We start from the raw sequence: 22,959 nt of genomic DNA, 5'->3' as shown, positions 1-22,959 counted from the left end.
TGCCTGTGTATATATGTATGTGTATATATGTATATATGTTAAAATACCAATAATATTAGTATGTTCTGCATCAATAACAGCAGCACTTTCCAGGTTCTGCAGTTACCTGAACATAACTGTGGAGACATCCAACACATTCCATTAAAAAACAACAACAGTTCAGTTGTTAAGAGTATCACCTGTTCTTGCAGAGGACCCTGCTTGGATCCTCAGCACCCTTATCAGGCACCTCGCAACTGCCTCTAATTCTAGCTCCAGGACATCCGATGCCTTCTTCTGGCCTCTGAAAGCACCCACATTCATGTACAAATACCCGACACAGACAGACAGACAGACAGACACACACACACACACACACACATCTATCTTTCTTAATTAAACAAAAAAATAAGTGAAGGAGAGATAGCTCATCAGTTAAGAGCTCTGGATGCTTTTGCAGAGGACCTGAGTTCAGTTCCCATCACCTGCATGGGAGCAACTATCTGTAACTCCAATTCCATGGGATCCAACACCCTCTTCTGGCCTGGCCTCAGAAGCACTGCCCACACATGGTGCACAGATATACATGCAGACAAAAGACACATAAAATAGTTAATAAAAATAAAAAATCCACAAAACATGAAAGTTCCATACCAAGCAACTGCATTTTGACTAGAAAATGGCATGTTTCAAGTCAGCTGAGCTCCAGGCATGTGACTTGTGGAATTCACAGGCAGATCCTCAGGCACATTCTCCTGGTCCTCTTCCAAAAGAGAGTTCTTTCCAGGAAAAATTTTTCTTTTAATTTTGGGCAATCTATTTTTATAAAAGCCCTAAGAGTATAAACAAGAATTCATATTTCTTTTTTAAAAATAATCTATTTAACTTTATTTTATGTACATTGGTGTGAAGGTGTCAGATTCCCTGGAACAGGAGTTACAGACATTTGTGAGCTGCCATATGGGTGCTGGGAATTGAACTCGGGTCCTCTGGAAGAGCAGCCAATGTTCTTAACCGCTGAGCTGTCTCTCCAGCCCCTCCAGGGAAATTTTTAAAGATGCTCCAAGAATGTGACTCCTCTCCCTCTTGCCTTCTTGCATACTCCATTTCCCTCGTGGGGTCTTCTTGCATACTCCATTTCCCTCGTGGGGTCTTCTTGCATACTCTATTTCCCTCGTGGGGTCTTCTTGCATACTCTATTACCCTCGTGGGGTCTGGCTTCCTGCTACAGTATTAGACATCAAACACCACTGGAGCCAGCAGAGGGTGGGGCCTGTCTAAAACTCCATTTATCAGTGATTTCCCTGACACCAGATCCATAAACCTCTTGTCTGTCAACAGCTGAAGAATTCAGTGAGCCCTAGGAACAGCCCCACACCTAAGGCAAGCCAAGATAAGCGAGGGCAATAAAGCTAGTATGGCTGTGTACAGTACTGGCACCTCTGTGCACCATTTATGCTATAAGTCACTGGGAGTTTTCCTAAGGAGCCTTCTACAAGCTAATCACACATATCCTGGGGCTCACTTCCTTCCCGCTGCTGCGCAGACATACTCTGTATTTTCTTAGATTGTTACCAGAGGTTTTTGTTTATTTTTAGAGTTCGATCAAGCCTGAACCTGACAGCCTCAACAAGCTAGGCTCTGCTACCCAAACTCAATATGTCATTTTAAAAGACAAATGTGGGGCTAAAGAGATGGCTCAGCAGTTAAGAGTGTGTGCTGCTCTTCCAGAGGATGTGAGTTCAATTCCCAGCACCCACGCAGGGCAGCTCACAATTACCTGTAACTTAAGTTCCAGGAGATCTGGCGCCCTCTTCTGGCCTTCTCGGGCACACACATAAACAAAAAAAATTAGATAAGCTAAGTGTACAGATAGATTTATGTTGATTTGACAGAAGCTAATATCCTCTGAGAGGAGGGAACCTCAAGCAAGAAAATGCCTCCACAAGATGGAGCTGTAGGGCATTTTCTTAATTAGTGATCGATGGGGGATGGCCCAGCCATTGTGGATGGGGCCATCCCTGGGTCCTGGGTTCGGTAAGAATGCAGGCTGAGCAAGTCATGAGTTACAAGTCAGTAAGCAGCATTCTTCCATGGCTTCTACATCCGCTAGGGTCTCCAGGTCCCTCCTACGCTCCAGTTGCTGTCCTGACTTCCTTTGATGATGAACTGTGATGTGGAAGTGTAAGCCGAACCAAACGTTTCCTCCCCGAGTTTCTTTGGTCATGGTGTTTCATTACAGCAATAGTAACCCTAGCTAAGACACTAAGACAGGATAGAAAGACAGGGAAATGTATTCCCATCTAGGGATATGGGGAAGAAAAAGAACCCTTCACTCTAGAATCTGGTTGAAGCCTCCTAAAACAGCAGCACAATTAACATTCACCATGAAGTTGAAGGCATAGAGTTAATATTTCTCTTCTATGAAAATACTTTCAAGTAAGAATGCCAAAGAACCATCAACTAGGCTTAAGGCCAGAATATGTATGACCTCAGGTCAGGCAGGTCTCACCACTCCCAGACCATTTCTGGCAATCTCACAAAAAATCTTCTGTGTTAACTTCGGGCTGTGTCCTGCTGTAAGTCACTCCATAAAGTGTAAAAGTTTTTTCTGGCTGTGCCTTGCCTGGAGAGGGTAAGTAGCTTTTGATTCCATTCTAGGATGCACTGAGCAACGAAGCCATCTGTCCAGCTCCACCCACATGGCACAGGCTAATAAATGACTTATTGTTCCTGGGAGCAAAAGGGGTGCCACCTACAAATTGCCAGTCTCAAGATGACTGAGACTAGATGCATATAGGTATATTAGCATCCTACCAGGAGGGGCAGTGAGATGGCTCGGCAGTTAGACACTGGCCGCCAAACCTGAAGACCTGCGTTCAATATACTGGATCCACATGGTAGAAGGAGATAGCCCACTCCTACAGGTTGCCCTCTGACTCCCCACACAGGCTGTGGCATGTATACTGCTTCCCCACCCCACCCCCAACACACACACACACACACACACACACACACACACACACACACAACTCATTCAGTGCTCTTACTGCTGAGCCATCTCTTCAGCCCCTGGTTTTGGGTTTTGTTTTGTTTGTTTTAAAGATTTATTTATTTATTTATTTATTTATTTATTTATTTATTTATGTATACAGTGTTCTGCCTGCATGTCTGCCTGCAGGCCAGAAGAGGGCACCAGATCTCGTTATAGTATATGGTTGTTGGGAATTAAACTCAGGACCTCTGGAAGAGTAGCCAGTGCTCTTAGCCTCTGAGCCATCTCTCCAGCCCCCTTGTTTTTTGTTTTTTAAGATTTATTCATTTATATTTTATGTCTGTAAGTTCCAGTTTGAGCTGTCATGCTGGGATCCAAACTTGGGTCCTCTGCAAGAGTAGCCAGTGCTCTTAACCACTACACCATCTCTCTAGCCAGGTTTTGGTTTTTTTAAGACAAGTTCTCCTGCAGCTCAGGTCGACCTCTAACTCACTATGTAGCCCAGGCTGATCTTGAACTCTGATCCTCCTGCTTCAGTTTCAGTACGGGGATCTCACACTCAACCTTGAAGGGATGTCTAAGGACAGACTACTGTCCAACCACCAGGTAACGATGTCAAAGATACATGAAGTGTAACTGCAGGTTACAAAACTGTGTGATATGAGCCAAATCGAGGCGAGTTTTGCATCTGTAGAGAAGATCTGGAAAGACAGGACCCAAATAAACCACACAAAAACATGGCTTTTTGGGAGAATGAGAGATGGGTCACGGAGGAGACTCACGGGTGTTTCACTCTTTATTTCCTTTTGTCTGTTTGGATTTTTTTTTTTTTTTTGAGACAGGGTTTCTCTGTGTAGCTTTGCGCCTTTCCTGGGACTCACTTGGTAGCCCAGGCTGGCCTCGAACTCACAGAGATCCGCCTGCCTCTGCCTCCCGAGTGCTGGGATTAAAGGCGTGCGCCACCACCGCCCAGCTCTGTTTGGATTTTTTTAAGCAGTTGTTACTGTTGTAATCTGAATTCCTAGTATTTTACTAACATAAAGGCTTAGACAGAATGTGGCTATAGCTCAACGATAGTGCATGGGGTGTACATCAGTGGTGGGGAGTGAGATGTACATCAGTGGTGGGGAGTGAGATGTACATCAGTGGTGGGGAGTGAGATGTACATCAGTGGTGGGGTGGGGTGCACATCAGTGGTGGGGTGGAGTGTACATCAGTGGTGGGGGTGGAGTGTACATCAGTGGTGGGGGTGGAGTGTACATCAGTGGGGGGGTGAGATGCACATCAGTGGTGGGGTGGGGTGCACATCAGTGGTGGGGGTGGGGTGTACATCAGTGGTGGGGGTAGGGTGTACATCAGTGGGGGGGTGTACATCAGTGGAGGGGTGCAGTGCACATCAGTGGTGGGGGTGGGGTGTACATCAGTGGTGGGGGTGGGGTGTACATCAGTGGTGGGGGTAGGGTGTACATCAGTGGGGGGGTGTACATCAGTGGAGGGGTGCAGTGCACATCAGTGGTGGGGGTGGGGTGTACATCAGTGGTGGGGGTGGGGTGCACATCAGTGGTGGGGGTGGGGTGCACATCAGTGGTGGGGGTGGGGTGTACATCAGTGGTAGGGTGTACATCAGTGGTGGGGTGAGGTGCACATCAATGGTGGGGTGGGGTGCACATCAGTGGGGGGTGGGGTGCACATCAGTGGGGGGTGGGGTGCACATCAGTGGTGGGGGTGGGGTGCACATCAGTGGTGGGGGTGGGGTATAGCTCAGTAGTAGACCATGAATTCAGTAGGTTCAGTACCTAGTGCTATAAAAAAGAATATTCAAATGCCTGCAAAACTATTTTTCTCTCAGCTCTATTTTTAATCCAAGGTAGCCAGGAAGTTAGCCCTTTTAGTAGCAATATGCAATTTGAATGTTTTTCAAGCTTTATGGATGAAAAATATTTATGTGGTATTTTTTTCCAACTAGTAAGCAATATCTTCTTGTTTCAAAATAAATGTGTCTGTTTTCAAAAAAGTAAAAAGGCAGTAGGTGGGTCTCCCTTCTCTCAGCCCCAGGGCTCTGCTCCTTCAGTGCATCCTAGGTCTAGAATGTTCTTCTTTCCTATTTAGGAAAGGAACTCATCTTGACAACCCCTTCCTCCAAGTTATACTTCACTCTATCAACTGGAAGTCTGGTTTTGTTTGTTTGTTTCATACTGTGTGGTGAGCACCACCTGTCGACCCCAGGGAAAGAAACACAACACTGCTGTGGATATTGCTCTATATAAATAAAACACTGATGGCCAGTGACCAGGCAGGAAGTAGGTGGGACAAGGAGAGAGGAGAATTCTGGGAAGCGGAAGGCTGAGGAGGGAGACACTGCAGCCACCACCAGGACAAGCAGCATGTGAAGACGCTGGTAAGCCACCAGCCACGTGGCAAGGTATAGATTTATAAAAATGGGTTAATTTAAGATAAAAGAACAGTTAGCAAGAAGCCTGCTATGGCCATACAGTTTATAAGTGATATAAGCGTCTGAGTGATTATTTTATAAGTGGATTGTGGGACTGCGGGGCTTGGGGAACCTGGAGAGAAGCCCTCCAGAAACACAACACCAACAGGCATTGCCTCCCACAGAAAGCTGAACCTTCAGCAGCCACTACTGCTCCACGCTGGACTTTCTCTGTTTTCCCAGTTCACACCCCTCCCCGCCCCCATTTTCCGTATGACTACATTCACTACGTCACCCACCAAACGCCCCACAAGGCCTGGTCTTCACTTGGGTGCCTTAGATTACCTGAGGTTTGCTACCTAGTCCAGCCATCTCCCTGCACACAGGAATGGGAACTGGGAGCCGAGTGACTCGCCCATGTGCCCACAGACCATCAGGGCAGAGTCATGTTCAGTATGCAAGACTGGCTTCTGCTTGTTGCTTATACAGCATGACTGACAGCCGGAGAAGCGGCCTCCTGCTCCGAGTTACAGTTGTTAAGCTGTCCACTACACACGAGAGAAGACAATGCAATCCCTCTATAACGTTTTCTTGTCATGCACAAGGGCAGGTGCCTGGATTTAAACATCTGAAGCTGCAGAGACTCAACAAGAGTCATGGCTAATAGTCACTGTAGCATCCATGCTATCCACAGCTGCACTGTGATAAAATTTTGAGATTTCCCCAAAAGACTGAAGATTTGACTCTGGGGCTTTGTACCGCTCAGTATTGATCTAGTAACCACTGTAAAGATCAAGTCGGCTGCTGCAGGTCTGGGCTGCAGGAGGGACATACAGCAAAAACACCTTCACAGATTACCAGGAACAAGGTGTGTGCTGAGCACAGGGGAGACCGAAGCCCCAGCCCTTCAACAGAGAAGACGCCGTATAGAACTCCCCCCCTCCCCCCGGGGAACATGTGGTATGACAGTGTGGAAATGAGGGGACCTCACAAATGGGCGTGTGTGCCTGGTCAGAAATAAACTGGTTAAGTAAAAATCACCGTTGTTAGCAAAGTGAGAGCACGCTGTTATGGAGGCTTGCTGTGGGGGAGCACCCCAGAAGAGGCTGGTCTTTTCATTTGTAGGAAACACCATTTTCTGACCTTCCTGGTTTCTGCTCACTTACCTTGTCTGGCATGTGACTAAGCCAAGGACAAACTGCATGGAAACAATCCAAGCATTCTCCTCTGAGGCTCCAATGCACCAGGAGACTTAAGGACCCTGCCTGTCCCCAGGGACTGGCCAGCACTTCAAAAGCTCACTCCTGAGAACTATAATTATACTAAGTTTGCTGAGAGTTGTTTTAGGTGTTCTGTTTTTTTTTTTTTAAACATAAAAGAGAATATAACCATACAAACACTCCACTAAGCTTAACTGTAACTATTTCGCTATATCCAGCAGAACATCCCATGCCACACTTGAATGTAGACAACCAATTTTTAAGTCTGTCAACCCAAAGATGCAAGCCATGCACTCACAGTACTCCTGACAGACCAGGGAAGGTGGCCTCAGAGGAAGGCCTGAACAGTGCTTGTCAAAAAGTACCGTGAAGGGTTGGGGATTTAGCTCAGTGGTAGAGCGCTTGCCTAGCAAGCACAAGGCCCTGGGTTCGGTCCTCAGCTCCGCAAAAAAAAAAAAAAAAGTACCGTGAATGCTCAGTTGTGCTGGCTCCCAATGGCCCTGGGTATCCAGTGTCCACAGGATCACTGTTCTGCTTGTACCTCTCACCTCTGGCCTCCACCCTGCCCTTCCCCGCCATCTAAAACCCCGCCACACTGGCAATTCTTTCTCTCCTGGGCTGACCCATCACCTCAATCCAGCTCTAAAGACTAGCATGCCCCAGCTGTAATTGAGACCAAAACCTTTTGATCATAGCTTTGTTTTTGAGACAGGGTCTCATGTAGCATAGGCTGGCCTCAAACTTACTATGTAGCTGAAGGTGACTTTGAACTTCTGATTCTCCTTCCTTCTCCTGAATGACAGGACTGCAAATGTGGGCAACATCTGTCACAAGGCACTGGGGAGTGGCCAGGCTCAGCTCCAGCCCCATCTTCACCTCCGAGGCTCCTTGTGGACCCGACTTCCTGGGTGTTTCATCCTTGTGTAAGGTCTGCCATCCTTGTGTAAGTACACTCAGACCTCTCCCACCTATAACCAGGCATGCTCCAACTCAGGAGTCACTATCTGTGTGAATGTGTCATGATATCACAGTGGACAGGAACCACTGTCTACTGGAAACTCAAGATCCAGTGCCATGCCACATTTAATAATCAAGTGTCAGCCGGGCGGTGGTGGCGCACGCCTTTAATCCCAGCACTCGGGAGGCAGAGCCAGGCGGATCTCTGTGAGTTCGAGGCCAGCCTGGGCTACCAAGTGAGTTCCAGGAAAGGCGCAAAGCTACACAGAGAAACCCTGTCTCGAAAAATCAAAAAAAAAAAAAAAAAAAAAAAAAATAATAATCAAGTGTCCCTACTTTGATCCCCCCTCCCTTAACGCTTATGTGCAGACACAGCCAGGATACTATGTGCCAGGCCAGCCCTCTAGCGTCTTAGCCCCAACGCTGGCCACTCCAACCCTGCAGGCCCTCTGCAGCAAGCCCACCCCCGGCACTCACCACTGCACAACACAGCCTTCCGGGCACTGGCCCCCGAGCCTTGTCCACCCAGCCTGTGTGTGACCACCCCAAGCTGGCACCTGCTTCCCTCTTCTCCGGCGGTGTGTACAACCTTGACTTCTTGACTGGCCTCAAGAGCCCTCCCTCCATGTCACCCTCACTTCTCCTTCAACAGACGGTGATCATCACGGTTACATAAACTATTTTATTTAAATAAAACCAGGACTGACCCTTTCCCACACACACCAGCACGTGTCCTCGCGCACTCACGTCCTCATCTCTGCTCTTCCTCAACAGCCACCTCAAACCCCGCAGGTTCTCATTGTGACCATCCTCAAACCTGAAACCGGGGAGAGCCCATTCCAGGCGTGGGCGCTCTTCTCCCAGCCCCGGGCAAGCACTCTCCCCGTCCTCCTGGTGGGGCAGGAGGTCAGCTCTTCCCAGGCCCCCAGATCTGGTGTGGTTTCCCTTCACACAAGCCAGGAGCACCAGCACCCAGAGCCGCTCTCTGAGGCTGGGACCCCTCACTTCAGATCAACTCCTCCCACACAAGAAGGGAGGCTTTGCAGCCACGCTTAGCGCGCTCCCCAAAGGTTCCTGGAGTAGGTTCTATCTGGTGTGAGGAAGAGCGACAGAGAGCGAGTGAGCACCAAATTCCCTGATGCCACCCTGCAGGAGGGTGCCAAGCTCCAGTTCAACCTCCACCAAGAAAAAGCAAGCCCGGAGCCACACATGAGGGAGCGGTGGGGGTGGCAAGGTCTCAGCCTTGAGACTCTCACATCTCTACCCTCCAGCATAGACCCCATCGGGGGGCCTACTAGCACCTTGGCAACGAGAAGGGCCCAGCCCAACTGGAGACAAACCACACAGACAGGGGCCATTTGGAGTTGGTCCTAATCGCTGCGTTGATAACAGGGTTTGGCTCCCTGACCTGACACTCAATTACAGACACACAGCATAGCCGCTAAGGTCACAAGGAGTGCATTGACAGAAGGTGGTGTCTTCCAGAGGCACGTGGACATTTACACACTGCTCACAGGCAGGCTGGGACAGGACAAGAGCACAGGCTGCCGGGACTCAGCAGCATATCTAGGGCACCCTGGGGAGCTGCCTTCTGGGCAGACAGAGCCAGGAACCAACAGGTGAGGGCCTGTCCAACCACTTGGGCAGGACACGTGTTCTCCCGTGACCTTCCTGTATCTTCTAGACCAAGTTCCCTGAGGGGAAAAGCCGGACAGATAGAAGTCGGGTCAGAAGAGGAGATCACAGAGACTCAGGTGCCAGGAGGGAAGAGGAGCCGGGCCAGAGCGCAAGCCTTCTGGGTGGGTAAGGCAAAGAGAGAGCTGCCTCCTGAGAGAAGGAACAGTGAGAAAGCTAGGGAGACAGGACTGAGACACGGCTGACCTTGCCCAGGGAAGGCTGCAGACCAGCTCTGGGGCAGACAGGACTCGAGGAGAAAAAGGCCTGTGGGGCCCCGATTGCCCAGAGTAGAAGTCAAGCCAGCACACTGGCCACAAAGCTACAGGCTGACACTGCGCTGGTGCCGGCCCCCTCGGACTCCACCGTCACTTCCCCGGCGTCCCCGGCTCTGGGGTCCCAGCTCCTGGCCATCTAGACTGGCATGGTCTGAGAGGCCACGCAGGTGCTCCACTGAGTCACACTTCTGCAGGTCAGAGGCCACGGTGCGCAGGCTTAGCAGGCTGAGCGTGTCTGTATCTGGGCCTGGACCAGGCCCAAGGCTGCTGCCCTCCTCCAGGCCCCCGCCCTCTGCCCCTTCAATCCCACTGTCCCCATCCTCAATGCTCTCCAGCCCAGCTTCAGCCCCCACAGGGGAGGACCGCCGTGGGCCCAGGGGGTGAGGAGGCAAGCCCCGGCGCCGGGCGTGAATCTGCTCGCTGATCTGTTCCAGGTTACGTAGGGCCACCGAGTAGCGGGTCTTGGCCTGTGCCACCTGCTGCTCCAGCTCTGTCACCTTGGCCTTGTGCTCCTGTGGAGGGGACAAGTGACCTGTAAGATGGCTTCTGATCCCACTCAGCACTCTTCCCTAAGGTCAGACCTCCTATCCTGGCCCCAATGGCCTCAGCACCTCTGAACAGCAACGCTTTCTCCAGCCCGACTACACCCTCTGAATGCCCCTCTTGACCTGAGCTTCACCCAGCCTTTCTCCCAGGGCTTCACCCCACTGGCTCTTCCCCTCCCTTCCTCTCCATTCTTCCTCTCCATCTGGGTGGTTTGCCCCCCGTCCCCAGCTTCCATCAGTTCTTACTTTCCTCATTTACCTGTGCCTCTTGATCAGTGTTCTCTACCAGCACAAACCGCTCGCCCCGGCCTCCCACTCCTGCAGGGTCATTTTGAGCACATGCTAGAGTATTGGTTGGTCTGGCAAGGTTTGACCCCCATCCGTCCCCAGCACTGACCAAAGAAGCACACCGCACTCCCTCCCCCTGCCCATTCTCCCCACTTGGCTACCTCCAGGATTTGGCTGAACTGGGCCTTGAGCTCAAAGTAGGGGCGGCTCTTGCCAATGGCCCGTCGGAGGGTCTTCTGCAGGGCCTGGACCCGGGCCTCAGCCTGCTGGCATAGCCGAGTCACACGCTGATGTTCCCGTTCACCTCGAAGACGCTCTTCCTCTGCCTCGTTTACCTAGCCCAGGTTGGGATGGGGACACCCATCAATGAGCTGGCACACATACATCCCTGGGATCAGCCCTAGGCTGCCAATACATGCACATTGACCTGGGGGCACCTGGACAGAGATGCCTGCAAACTGCTCCCCCACCCCCGCTGTCTACAAATTGAGACGGATAGGGGTTCAGGGACAGCTAGAGCTTCTTACCATCTCTTTTGGACACAGCTCTCAAGCCCATACCTCTGTAAACACTTCTCCCCTACTGTCTTTGCCTGTCATCATCTATATGACCTCCACTCAGCTTGGCTGACACCATGGGTGGGTGCTACAGCCAGCTCGTTCCCTAAACGTGGCCGAACACCCTCAAGCACACTGCAATTATGCAGCCAAACAATCCTGAGGCACTGCCTGTGGAAAGCCAGAGGCATGTTGGGTTCCCTAGTTTCCACCCTCCCTACCTGTGTGTAGCCCAGAACAGCGTGTAACCAGGAGGCAGGTGAAGGCTTCAGCTATCTTGTCTCCTAGAACCAGCCAACCTCATAGGTGCTCCCATCGCTACGGCTACCCAACACACCTACACTCACTCATGAGGCCCACAACTGGACAAAGTGCCTTCTCTATGCATTCCAAAAACTGGAAGACCCAGTCACTACCCAGGAGCTGATACATGCCATGAACAAGCTGCAGGAGGCAGAATGAGCCCATGCCAGGGTGCCCCCATCCCCAGTCTACTTTAGGAGCCTGGAAATGGTACACAAATAAATCTCCAAGATACATTGGTAGAGCATAAGACCAGTGAAGGGAAACTTCCTGGAAACAGGAACAGGGAGTCACAAGGCTGAACCTAACATGTAAGTTCTAAATCCAGAGCCACTGCCTGGAAGCAGCTCATGGATCAGCCACACCCAGAGGAAACAGGAGAGCAGAGAAGGCATTCTAAAGAGAAATGTTATCATGGAAGCACTGGAGGCTAAGCATGGCAGAGGTAGGACAGGTTCCGCCCTAAATGAAACCAAAGCTGAGGGAAGGCTGGAGTGGGAAAGTGAGAGGAAGGCGTGAGGAGGGGAGCAAGAAGGGGACCTCCCAGCAGCCCCTCACCTTACAGGTAGCATGGTTGAGCATCTCCTGCCATGTAGGGTCCAGTCGATTTTTGTCAGCCATGACCCCCTGCTCAGCCACAAAGACCATCTCCCGCGCCGCGTTGTGCATGCTCACAGCCCGCTCATAGCGCAATGCTGCCTTCTGGGTCTCCTGCTGGGCCTGTGGGGACACGGCCATGTCAAAAAAAAAAAAAAAAAAAAAAGCATATATCAGGTTATATGTATAGTTTGATTGCCATCTCCAAGGTATGTCATTATATATAGGCACATATTCCAAAATCTGGAAAAAAAAAACTAAAATACTTCTTAGCCCCAAATTAAGATAAAGACTGCTTCTCACCTCACTGGCTAAGATCAAACAAAGCATCTGTTACCAGTTTAACATCTGATACATCCTCTATTCAAAATTAAGATAAGGGATATTCACCCAATACTAGCCAAGCAAAGACCTGGAAGCAAACCCAAGCTTCCAGGTTTACAAGAAACGGACTAAAAGAGCATGTCTTACGAATGGAAACAGCACAGCTGGCCGTGGCTCTCATAGGCCATGGTCACTCACCCCTTTACTCCTAGCACTCAGAAGACAGAGGCAGGCAGATCTCTGTGAGATCAAGATTGAGGCCAGCCTGGGCTACATAATAAGCTCCAGGACAGCCAGGACTACATGGAGAGATCCTGTCTCAAAACCAAAACCAGAAAGACAATAGCTATTGAGCGTATAAATAATGTGTGACACAGGCTAGGGTGTGGTGCAGCAGCAGCAACACACTTCTTAAGAACCGAGCCATTTCTTCAGCCCCACAAAGCACTTCATCCCCAGAAGGTGCTGTCCACAGCTTTGGTATTATGTCACAACACAGTGACACAGATAAGATGAAGGAACAAAGACAGCACATACTATATGACTGCATTTTTGTAAAATATACAACAAAGTAGTTTTTAAAACAAAAAAAAGCATACATCAGAAGTAATAGTAAAGGGAAGAAGGCATGTTTAGTTGCTTATAGCACACAAAGAAACACAGATCATAGCAACTAACTGGCTGTTAGAGCTGGAATGGCACACACTGGGCACAAACAGGGTGAAGCAGCCACATGAGTCCAGGAGCCAGTTCAAGGATTTCAGTTCTTCAAATGCTGCACGTATATACTTAAAAAAATCAGACTTCTCACACCAGGCGGTGGTGGCGCACGCCTTTAGTCCCCACACTAGGGAGGCAGAGGCAGGCAGATCTCTGAGTTTGAGGCCAGCCTGGGCTACAGAGTGAGTTCCAGGACAGGCTCCAAAGCTACACAGAAAAACCCTGTCTCAAACAAACAAACAAACAAACAAAAATCAGACTTCTCATACAACCCCATCGATCTCCTGCACTTCTCTAAAAACAGGAGTAGATTGCACATTTCACAAAGTGAATGGCATAAATTACCAAGTCAAACATTTTGCTCTAGGTTGTAGACTAAAGGAGATTTATAAATAGTATTATTGTAAAAAGACAACTTACCAAATTTGGCAGTGTCAATAACGTTGTACAAAGTCAAGAAGAAATAATTGTAAAAATTTCTGAGCAGAGTTTGTTCGTGTGTTTGTTTTCAAATGAATGTTAATTATCATTTTATATTGCTAAATCTATCATATATGCAAATTTAAGAACTATCTGGAGGGCAGAAAATAGGCTGAGAGGAGTAGAAGGAGAACATCGGCTTTCCCCCTTGCTACTATTTCTATATTTTGTTTAATTCACACATAATTAGAAGCTCTCTTGTGTTCTCAAATTTAAATTTGGTTCAAAAACAAAACTCTGAAAAAATGCAAGTTACTAAGTGGCTCTCATATGCAAAATCTAAGTGTAAAATGAGTAGGTTGGATAAAATGTGGTAATGAAATTTGAATTACTGACAACAGTATGGTGATAATATATACCTAAGTGGATAATATAGTGCAGATACCATATTGGTCACATATTTTATGATAAACAAAGATCTATTCCCATTAATAATAATAAATATTAATATAATAAATGACAAAAAAAAGTAGAATTACTGAGCCAGGTGTGGTGGCCCACACTTTTAATCCCAACACTCAGGAGGCAGAGGCAAGTAAATCTCTCTGAGTTTAAGACCAGTCTGGTCTACACAGAGAATTCCAGGACAGCCAGAGGTACACAGAGACACCCTGTTTCAAAGGAAGGAAGGAAGGAAGGAAGGAAGGAAGGAAGGAAGGGAGGGAGGGAGGGAGGGAGGGAGGGAGGGAGGGAGGGAGGGAGGGAGGGAGGGAGGGAGGGGAGGGGAGGGGAGTAGAAGGGGAGAGGAGAAGAGAGGGAGGGGAGAGGAGGGGGAGGGGAGGGAAGGACGAGACAGAGAGAAACAAAGAAAAACAGTAGGATGTCAGAGTGGATATCCTAACTACACCCTGAATCCTAACTACTTCAACACAGAAGACATCTAAACACCAGCAGGTGGACTGGTGGGTGTTCTTTGTCTGATATTTCCAAGACCCTGGGTTTGATCCCAGCCCAAGGAAACGGAGAAGGGAGAGGAGAGCAGGGGAGGGGAGTGAAGAGGAAGAGAAGAGAAGGGAGAGGGAAGGATAGAAAGAATGAAGCCATTGGTGAGACTGAACACAGTTTTCTGGACAAGACCCAGTGCCTCCACACAACCATTCCTTGACCACGAGCCCATTTTCTTACGTTTTATGTATTTATATGTGCATGTATGTGTGTGTGTCAGCACAGATGCACACCATGCATGTGGAGGTCAGAGGACAACACACAGGAGTCGGTTCTCGCCTTTCACCATGTGGATCCCGGCGAGAACTCAGGGCATCAGGCTTGGCAGGAGGTGCCTTTAGCCATCTCACTGGCCCCGTGAACCCATTCCCTACAACTGTAAGAACCTCCTCAACTCACAGGCTATTCAGAGCACGCCATGTCCTTAAGCATGGTGCTTTATTCTCCATTCCAAACAGAGACTGAAGAGTCCAGAGACAGACCCTGCAGGAAGCCCTCCCTGATGGTAGCTCAAACTGCCCTATCACTTAGTTACGTCAACTAGACACAGCCTAGAGTCACCTGAAAAGGGAATCTCAGCTGAGGAATTGCCCAGATCAGATTGGCCTGTGGGCATGTCTATACGGCATTATCTTGGTTGTTAATGGATGTAAAAAGGCCCAGCCCACTACGGGTGGTACATTCTCTGAGCAGGTGGTCCTGGACTATATAAGAAAGCTAGCTGAGTATAAGCCTTCAAGTGAGCCGGCAAGCAGGGTTCCTCATGGTTCTGTCCCAGTTCTTGCTTGGGTTGCTGCCCTGACTTCCATCAATGATGACTGTGACCGGAAGTCACATAAACCCTCTCCTCCTCTGAGGTCTTATAGTATTTGTAACAGTAACAGAAACACGGGCACACCTCCTTCGCCAGCCGTCGCGCCTCATAGTAGGGCCGGGCCTTCTCAATACAGCTCCCCAAGTGAGAGCCCTGTGTGTTAAGCTTTCTTGCAGACTCCTGCAGGATCCTCCGATAAGTGGTCCTGGCCTCCTGGACGGGAAGATAGAAAGCAGGCATATAGGTCTCAGAACCTCATTTCTCAGACACACCCGCTCCTCTACTACCGTCTCGATCCAGGGAAACAGATAGAGACCTCTCCAGACACCGGCCCAAGGGCGTGAGGAATGAGGCACTCACGTCTAGCTGTAGCTCCACCTGGTTGATCTCCTCACTAGCCTGGTTCAGATGCTCCAGCTCCTCCTGCCAAAGAAGGGTACAGGTTAGAACAGATGCAAGTAGCGTCAAGTGAACTACACTAGGCAGGAGGAAAAACAGAGAAAGTCCCAGCAGACTGGGTGTGAAGTGAGTCACTTGGAAAAGGGCTAAGAAATGCAGGAGGGACCGTTCCGACAGCACCTGTCCAGGACAGAGGACAGTCTCATGAAACCTTCACAGTTCCACTTAACTGAGTAGTCAGACCCCCATTGCAAGGATGAGGAACCCAGTGCAGAGAATGCAGTGCTACCACACACAGAGCAGGTGGCAGTGAGCCTCACTGGTCACCAGAATGCACCACTTCCTCTTGATGGAGATGAAGGATTCTCCTCCCTGGGCCAGGAGGGCCACTCAGCACATGCTTACTGCATACTTACTGCTCAGTACTTTGAGAAAAATGCGGAACACAGGGCCCGGAGAGACGGCTCAGGGTTTAAGACTACTTGTTGCTCTTGCAGAGGTACCAGGTTCAGTTCCCAGCACCCACACGGTAGTGCACAACCATCTGCAATTCCAGCTCCAGGGGATCCAGTGTCCTCTTCTGGCCTCCAAGGGCATTGCATGAACATGGTCCACATACATATATGCAGGCAAAACACACACACAAAATAAACAAATCTTTAAAAAGAATGTAGAACACAGCGCACACAGAGGTGGTGACTCACAGTAGTGAGCAAAAGGCTCTTGGCAACAGTAAACCTGTGTGGGAACGGTCACAGGTGCCCCCTAGGCAGCAGGCACACCCACCTGAGCAGAAGGCAGCCCAGGGCAAGACGCCTGAGGCACCTCTTCCCAGCAAGAAGGCAAAGGAGAGCAAGTGCTCCAGGGAGACAAGCTGAGAGGCAGGAAGAAAGACCAGTGAGATGGGGTGCCATAGGAAGAGCAGAAAATAGAGGCCCAACGGCAAAGCGAGTCCCCAGAGCCTGGGGCCACTCAGTCTATGACGTAAGATGGCAGGTCTGAGCAATGGAAGGGAAGCTTGGAGGGACCACAGAAACAAGTAAAAGCTATTTGCTGTGTTACAGTGGAAGAAGAGGAAAAGACCCCAAGGAAATGCAGGACACAGAAACACGGGGCTTGTTGGATGAGCAAGACCCAAGGGTTCTAAGGTTTTTTTGACCGGATCCCATCCAATACAGTACAACTTTTCTTATATGTTTTTTTAAAATTATGAGTATAGGGGAAGGGGTATGCATGTGAGTGCAGATGTCTGCAGAGGCCCGAGGCATCAAATTCCCCTGGAGTTACAGGCGGTTATGAGCCACCCAACATGGGTGCTGGGAACTTAATTCAGGTCCCTGTATAAGCAGTACATGCTCTTAACCACTAAGTCATCTCAGAAGCCCCCAGTACAATGATCTTGTAGTGGCAAGGAGGAATCTCAGGGAAAAATCACTAGATCTAGTAGTTTGAATGTCTCACTGGTCCCTGGGCCCAAGAGAAAAGCATGAAATCACCCTAGATCTTTCAGTGATGTGGTAGGGAGCTGGGAAAGTGCTGGCCACAAATCATTCTCCCTTGCCTAAGAAAACACATCTAATCCCAGATCCTGGTGATCTGAAGCTACTCCCTAGAGTGCTGGGCTGTGCCAAGGACTCTACATCTGGAAATGACGGGTACTTAGCTACAGGTTCTACAGGGCAGGTGATCAGCTCCAGGCTCTGACTCCACCAGCCCATGCAGTCTGCCTGCTGCCTATCCATGACAGGCACTAGACAGCAACCCCACCATCTTGCCCCATCTGCACAGATGTGATGTCGGCTACCATTCACCTCATTTGGCCCTTCCAGAAACCCAGGGAGGGGGGTTGGGCTGGAATGAAAAAGCTCACTTATTTCTATAATACAGACACACACGTGCACACTTTGAAAGAATACTGAAAAACTAAAAGTACAGGGAATTGCTCTCATACATCCACTGAAATAAAAAGAATAACACAATGCAGAGACCTACAGTGGAACTAGGAACAAGGACATGAAACTGTGCACAGCCCACCTCCAAAGAGCCATGAATCTAGCTGACTGTCCTTGACAGAGCCACTCACAGAACAATGCTGTGAACTCACATGGAATGGTTCATTTTCCAAAAGCTATTTTTTAAAACTCTTGATCCTCCTGGCTCAGGATCCCTAATGCTGAGATTAAAAATGTCCACCACCACACTCAGCTAACAACATCACCTTTAAGAAGAAAAACAGGGCTGGGCATGGTGGCTTGTGCTTTTAATCCCAGCATTTGGAAGGCAGAGGCAGACAGGTATCTGTGAGCTCAAATATAGGAACTAGCAAATCAATGGCACCCCTTGCAATTAAAAAGAAAAAAGTTAAATACCTGCTGCCAACTGCACTGGCACCCATCCGTAACCCAACACTTGGAAAGCTGAGGCCAAGAGATCCTAAGTTCAAAGTCAGCCTGAACTATAGGGTAAAGCCTGTCTTAAAAGTTCAAGGCTAGCCTGGTCCACAGAGCAAGTTCTAAGACAGCCAGGGCTACATAGACAAACCCTGTCTCAAACCCCACCCCACCCCACCCCCAAAAGAAAGGAAAGAAAGAAAAGAAAAAGCCTGCTGATAGGTCTAACTAGTGCTCACAAACAGAACAAAGAGAAGCTCCCCACAGACAGACGGCTGTGGTAAGCAGGGAGAAATAGTCAAGCTGAAGCATCATGGCAAAGCACAGTGGGAAGCCGCTGAGCACCCAAAGTGCTAAGTGCTGTTGTGGACAGTCAGCAACACATTCCATTTGGCCTGTTCCACCAGGAACTCCCGGCACTCAGCGAAAATGGAATTCAGGGAGGACAGGGTCTGAGTCAGCATGCATCATCTGTCAGAAAGCCAGCAGCCAGCAGCCAGCAGGAGGATGACCTTCTTGGGGCACTCTGGGTGCATTCCCAGAATGCCAGGCCACTGAGTCAAAGCATGGGTGCTTGACTACAAATGCTTCTGCTCCACCCTTGGATGCTCCTGGTCCTCTTCCGCAAACCACCAAAGGCCCAGGCTGATGATGAGTAAACAGGGCCAGGGTGATGATGACTGTACTTTGAGAGTTAAACCAACAACACTTGAAGATGAGGACACGGGGTTGCAAAGTCACCCTGAAGAATTGGGAGTAAAGCAAATGTGTCCACATATCTTAAAAAAAAAAAAGTATCCATCGAAAAGGAAGTAGAGCCAAACATGGCGGCACATACCTATAATCCCAGCACTCAGGATACAGAGGCAAAAGGATCAGGACTTCAAAGTCAGCATGAGCTATATAGTGAGTTCAAGACCATCCTAGATTACATGAAACCCTATCTCATAAAAAGAAAAATAATAAATAAATAAATAAATAAATAAATAAATAAATAAATAAATAAATAAAAATAATAAAAGAGACAGAGAAAACCAGAGTGGAGGCCAGGCCCATACTAGCACCAACCCACATCTGTCCACTAAGACCCTCTTTCCAAAAGCTGGAGGACATGAGGAACTCCAATGATCCAATGAAACCTTGATGGAGACAGCCTTTTCTGAAGAGGTAAACACATACTACAGGCAGGTACAGGCTAGTCTCCCTCCAGTCTACTTCCAGAGACATACCACCAGATGATACACATGAGCTACCTGCCTGTCAATCATGGAAAAACAGCCCCACATTAGAGAGCCTCACCCGGGGATAGGCATTTCCAAGAAATTTTAAAAATTCCAGAACAGATCAGAGGCCTGCCTCTGGGCCACCCCTTGCCTATTGGACTCAGCCCTGGGTGTGCTTTAATTTCACATCTTATCCTATTCAGCAGAGTAAATGAAATGTTTTTTAAAACTCCCTAGTGGATTTTGATGGATCTGTTAATGGAGACACATTAAATGCGTTGAGACTCTAGAAAAACAGACACTCCCTGAAAGAGCTGAAGCACATTTCCAAGGCATGTGATACAGACCACCATCAACACTAAAACAAACTCCGAACACACACTGTCTCACCTCCTCAGCACCCAGAAGAATGCAAATACAGAAGGGCAGAATGTTGTGGCCTCCACCTCAAAAGTGTGGTATTCCTCACATCAGGCTGCTTTTTCCATACGGCGAACTCTGAACCCCTGGTGAGACTGAAGAGCTGACCTATCTGTGCCTGTGCCATTAAACGAGGCAGAAGGGAAGACCTTCCCTCCCCGTGCAGCCTACCACAATCTACCAAGCATGCAGCTCACACAGCTTAGCAAGAGAAACAAGGGTCTAGTTTGCCCCTCTAGTACCACAGTACAAGCTCACCGGAGGCAAAGTAGACCTTGTGCATCCTCAGGGCATCCCAACACTCCAGAGCTCATCAGTCAGAACGGTGACAGCAGAAATTTCCCATCAGCGCCATGACTACAGCACAGAACTTCAGTTTGTATTTTATCTGACTCTATTTACACAGGGACTCTGGTGGCACCTCCTGGGCAGTGCAGCACAAGTGCGTCTCTTCATTCTACTGCCTTTGCCTACATGGGTCCCAGAAAAGTACACAGAACGAGAGGCTGGTGGAAGAAGCCAGGAGAGGAGGTTTTTCCAGGGCAGAACAGGGGATATTTCAGGAAGGTATAAGAGATGCATTATATGCCCTTCTCCTCAAGGAACAGAGAGGGCTCCTTCTTAACCATCTATAAACGCTACCACACAGAAACAAGCAAATGTATTTGTAAGAGAAAAGAACTCTAGACTTCTGTGTACGGTGAATGGGAGCTGTGCAACTCAGACAAATCAAATCCCTCACTTTACAGAGAAATTGAAGCTCAAAGACGTTAACCTTCTAAAAAAATCACAGATCATGGGGCTGAAGTGGCTTGAATGTCTATCCTGATTTTTTTAAATGTATTTTCTCAGTGGAGGACAAGTCTTCAGAATGAGCAAGAGAAGCTGAGTTGTTTTCAATTCAGCCCCAAGAAGCACAGCAGCAATAAATTACTGACTCATGCCAGAAAAGAATAGCTCACCAATGCTCCATTAGCCCAAGAGGAGCCTCACCACACACACACACACACACACACACACCCTCAGACCCACACACCAGGACCAGCTTTGCTTTCTTCACAACTCATTGGCATTACCCAGTAAGGTTTGTTGACAGAGAGGCCCAAGAACTCAAGCTCTAGGATGCTCTGGCTATCTCCAGAAGGAGATCAATCACTTCTCCAAGCAACAGAACTTCAGAGATGCAGCCCACACAAATAGCATTCCTGGGCACATGCTGGCCGTGATCTGCCCGAGAAACTTCCCCATAGAGTCCGCCTTAGACAGTAGCCTAAAACACTACAGATAACTCAGCTTTACCTAGCCAGCCATCTCTCCCCCACAATCCCAGTCTCCCTCACAGCCACGTCCCTGCTGTCTCTTACACAACCATCTCCCTGTCTTACCAACTAAACTGCAGAAAAAGTGAAGAGATCTCCCCACTCAGCCTCAAAACTGCCTCCCAATCTCAGTCACCTCCTCTTGCCTCCAGTACATGCAAAGCTATCTGGGCGACCGGCCCCTCCGCTTATTCAGAAAGAAGGACAACGGTTCTGTGCCCTAAAGAGTACCATCATCCAGCATACCGGAAGCGCCCTGGCAGGGTCCCCACTCTCCCATGGCACTTGTCACGATAAACCGCAATGGTTTGTGGACACACTTATTTCCTTCTCCCTCCCAGTCCACTGAGAGAGAGTAGGTGTAAGGTCTCATTCCTCTGACAGCTCTTCAGGGAGTCTGGAATCTGGGCTTCCCTCCCCTCCTCCCACCGGGTCCTCTCACCTGTATCCTCGGGTCCAGTTCTTCCTCCTCTCTAGGGGACAATTTGGTCTCACTGCCGCCGTTGCTCCCGCCTCCTCCAGGCTCCTCAGCGACGGGGCTCCTAGGGACTTCATCCTCTACCATCTCGGGCCGCAGTTCCCCCTGTGGCGTCTCTCGGCCCCCCGGAGCCTTTTTGAAATCAGCCATGCTGGCTGGAAGAGGGCAGAGCCCTATGCACAGGAGAGGGCTGGCATGCTGGGACCAGGGCCCCAGCTTGAGGCTTCCTGGGCTTTGGATGTCAAAGAGAAGGGTTTCTCTTCTCAAAGGCAGAAAAAAACAGTGGGCACGGGAGGCGCCTCGCGCTCGGCTAGGGGCTGAGAGTCAACGTGTTGGTGAGGTCCCTATAACTCAAGCCTCGTCTGTCCAAAAGTTCTTCACACCCCACCACGGGGAGTCCACCAAGAGACCCCAGCAACAACAGCCCCAAATCAAGGAGCAAAGGGGGCCTGGATCCTGGGCCGAGGCCTGCGAAGAGGAGCACCATTCGGGAGGGGGGAGGCAAGGGCCTCCAGGCCGTGGTGGCAGATGGAGGAGAGAAGGCTAAGTCCGAGCAGAGGCTAAGGGATGAGCCTCTGGGGAGCTGCAGGAGGAACAAAGGCCAAGTTACAGATGATGTCAGCATCAGGACCTTGGCCAGCAGCCTTCTCCAAGTCCGGGGTCTCCCCAAGACACCACTCTACCCTCCGCACACACTTGTGCGGTCCGACCGGTCCCCACCTCAACTTCTTTGCTCCGGCCTCAAGGACTTGAGGTCCGACTCCGCTCCGGCCCCTGTTCGTCACTCCAGCCCCTCCCTAGCCAGCACTCTCCAGACGCCCCTCTGAGCCCCCCACCCTCTCATCCACACTCTCTTTCTATCCAGCCGGTCCCCCCACCACCATCCTCTCCGGCTTAGCCATTCACCCTCTATCCCTCCACCTCGCCTCACCAGTCCTGCGGACCATCTGAGCCCCCGGGCTCCAGCCCCACACTCTCCCGCAGTCCCAAGGTCTGAGTCCCAGCCACCCCATATAAAACCAAGAGCAAAAATCCCCCTTCCCGGCTTTACCTCAGTTTACCTTGTTGTGCGGGGAGCGTCTAGGGAGCAAACAATCTTCCCCCTCCCTCCCCGCAACAAGACTGTCCAACCAGAAACGCCCCGGCGGCGAGGAAACGGAAATACGCCATCACGTAACGACGCTATCCCTCCCTTCCTCACTGACAAGCCTTGCCCTGTGCGGGCTCAACGCCCGGAGGGCTGGGCTCCAGCGTCCGTACAAGATGGCGCCGCTCTATGTCCAACGTTGCCTTTCCTAGCTTCCAGTTCACCCCCGCCGAGCCTAAGTGAAATGAATGCATGAATAATAGATTCCTAGGGAAACTACAGCGGGTGATGGAGACCTATAGTCCCTCCCGACTAGGGAAGTGCTCGCCGTAGTGTCGTAAGAGAGAGCGGCCATCTTGCTTTACGGCATAGAGACGGTGGCTGTGGACAGTCATTTCCAGGCGTGAACTGGACGTGGTGTTGTGGACTTCCGGTTTCGGTGGCCTCGGCTCTTTCGGATGTGGGGATCGCTACTGAAAACAATAGTCGTTGTCCAAAGGTGCTTTCTCTCGATTCCGTGAAACCGGCGGGCTCTG

General features: G+C 49.7%; 1 protein-coding gene across 3 annotated transcripts; it reads right to left on the bottom strand.

The window, feature by feature from the left end:
• Positions 1 to 8,244: 8,244 nt before the first annotated feature.
• On the bottom strand, positions 8,245 to 22,755 carry Sh3bp5l (SH3 binding domain protein 5 like). 3 transcript variants are annotated; one of them, XM_006984913.4, is made up of 7 exons: positions 22,388 to 22,755; positions 21,301 to 21,919; positions 15,468 to 15,530; positions 15,192 to 15,320; positions 11,786 to 11,947; positions 10,529 to 10,702; positions 8,245 to 10,046 (listed from the first exon to the last, which is right to left on the bottom strand). In XM_006984913.4, exons 2-7 carry the CDS (start codon positions 21,484 to 21,486, stop codon positions 9,579 to 9,581), a joined length of 1,182 nt encoding a protein of 393 aa, XP_006984975.1. In that variant the 5' UTR covers positions 21,487 to 21,919; positions 22,388 to 22,755; the 3' UTR covers positions 8,245 to 9,578. The 3 variants fall into 3 exon arrangements, with proteins under 3 accessions (XP_006984975.1, XP_006984976.1, XP_042139997.1); XM_006984914.4 differs by having other exon boundaries at positions 22,398 to 22,755; XM_042284063.2 differs by lacking the exons at positions 21,301 to 21,919; positions 22,388 to 22,755 and adding an exon at positions 15,923 to 18,054.
• Positions 22,756 to 22,959: the final 204 nt, after the last annotated feature.

Source organism: Peromyscus maniculatus, chromosome 8, assembly GCF_049852395.1.
Source record: "Peromyscus maniculatus bairdii isolate BWxNUB_F1_BW_parent chromosome 8, HU_Pman_BW_mat_3.1, whole genome shotgun sequence".
Lineage (NCBI taxonomy): Eukaryota > Metazoa > Chordata > Mammalia > Rodentia > Cricetidae > Peromyscus > Peromyscus maniculatus.
Note: the sequence above shows the minus strand (reverse complement) of the source record. Positions and strands in the feature narration are given on the sequence as shown.

What these genes read in the sequence shown, in the direction of transcription:
- Sh3bp5l (XM_006984913.4), bottom strand. Translation starts at nt 21,486, where the DNA reads ATGGCTGATTTCAAAAAGGCTCCGGGGGGCCGAGAGACGCCACAGGGG. An exon ending in AGGTGGAGCTACAGCTAGAC is followed by an intron (nt 15,321 to 15,467) that starts GTGAGTGCCTCA and finishes CTTCCCGTCCAG; the next exon opens with GAGGCCAGGACCACTTATCG. An exon ending in CGCGACGGCTGGCGAAGGAG is followed by an intron (nt 11,948 to 15,191) that starts GTGTGCCCGTGT and finishes GTGTCCCCACAG; the next exon opens with GCCCAGCAGGAGACCCAGAA.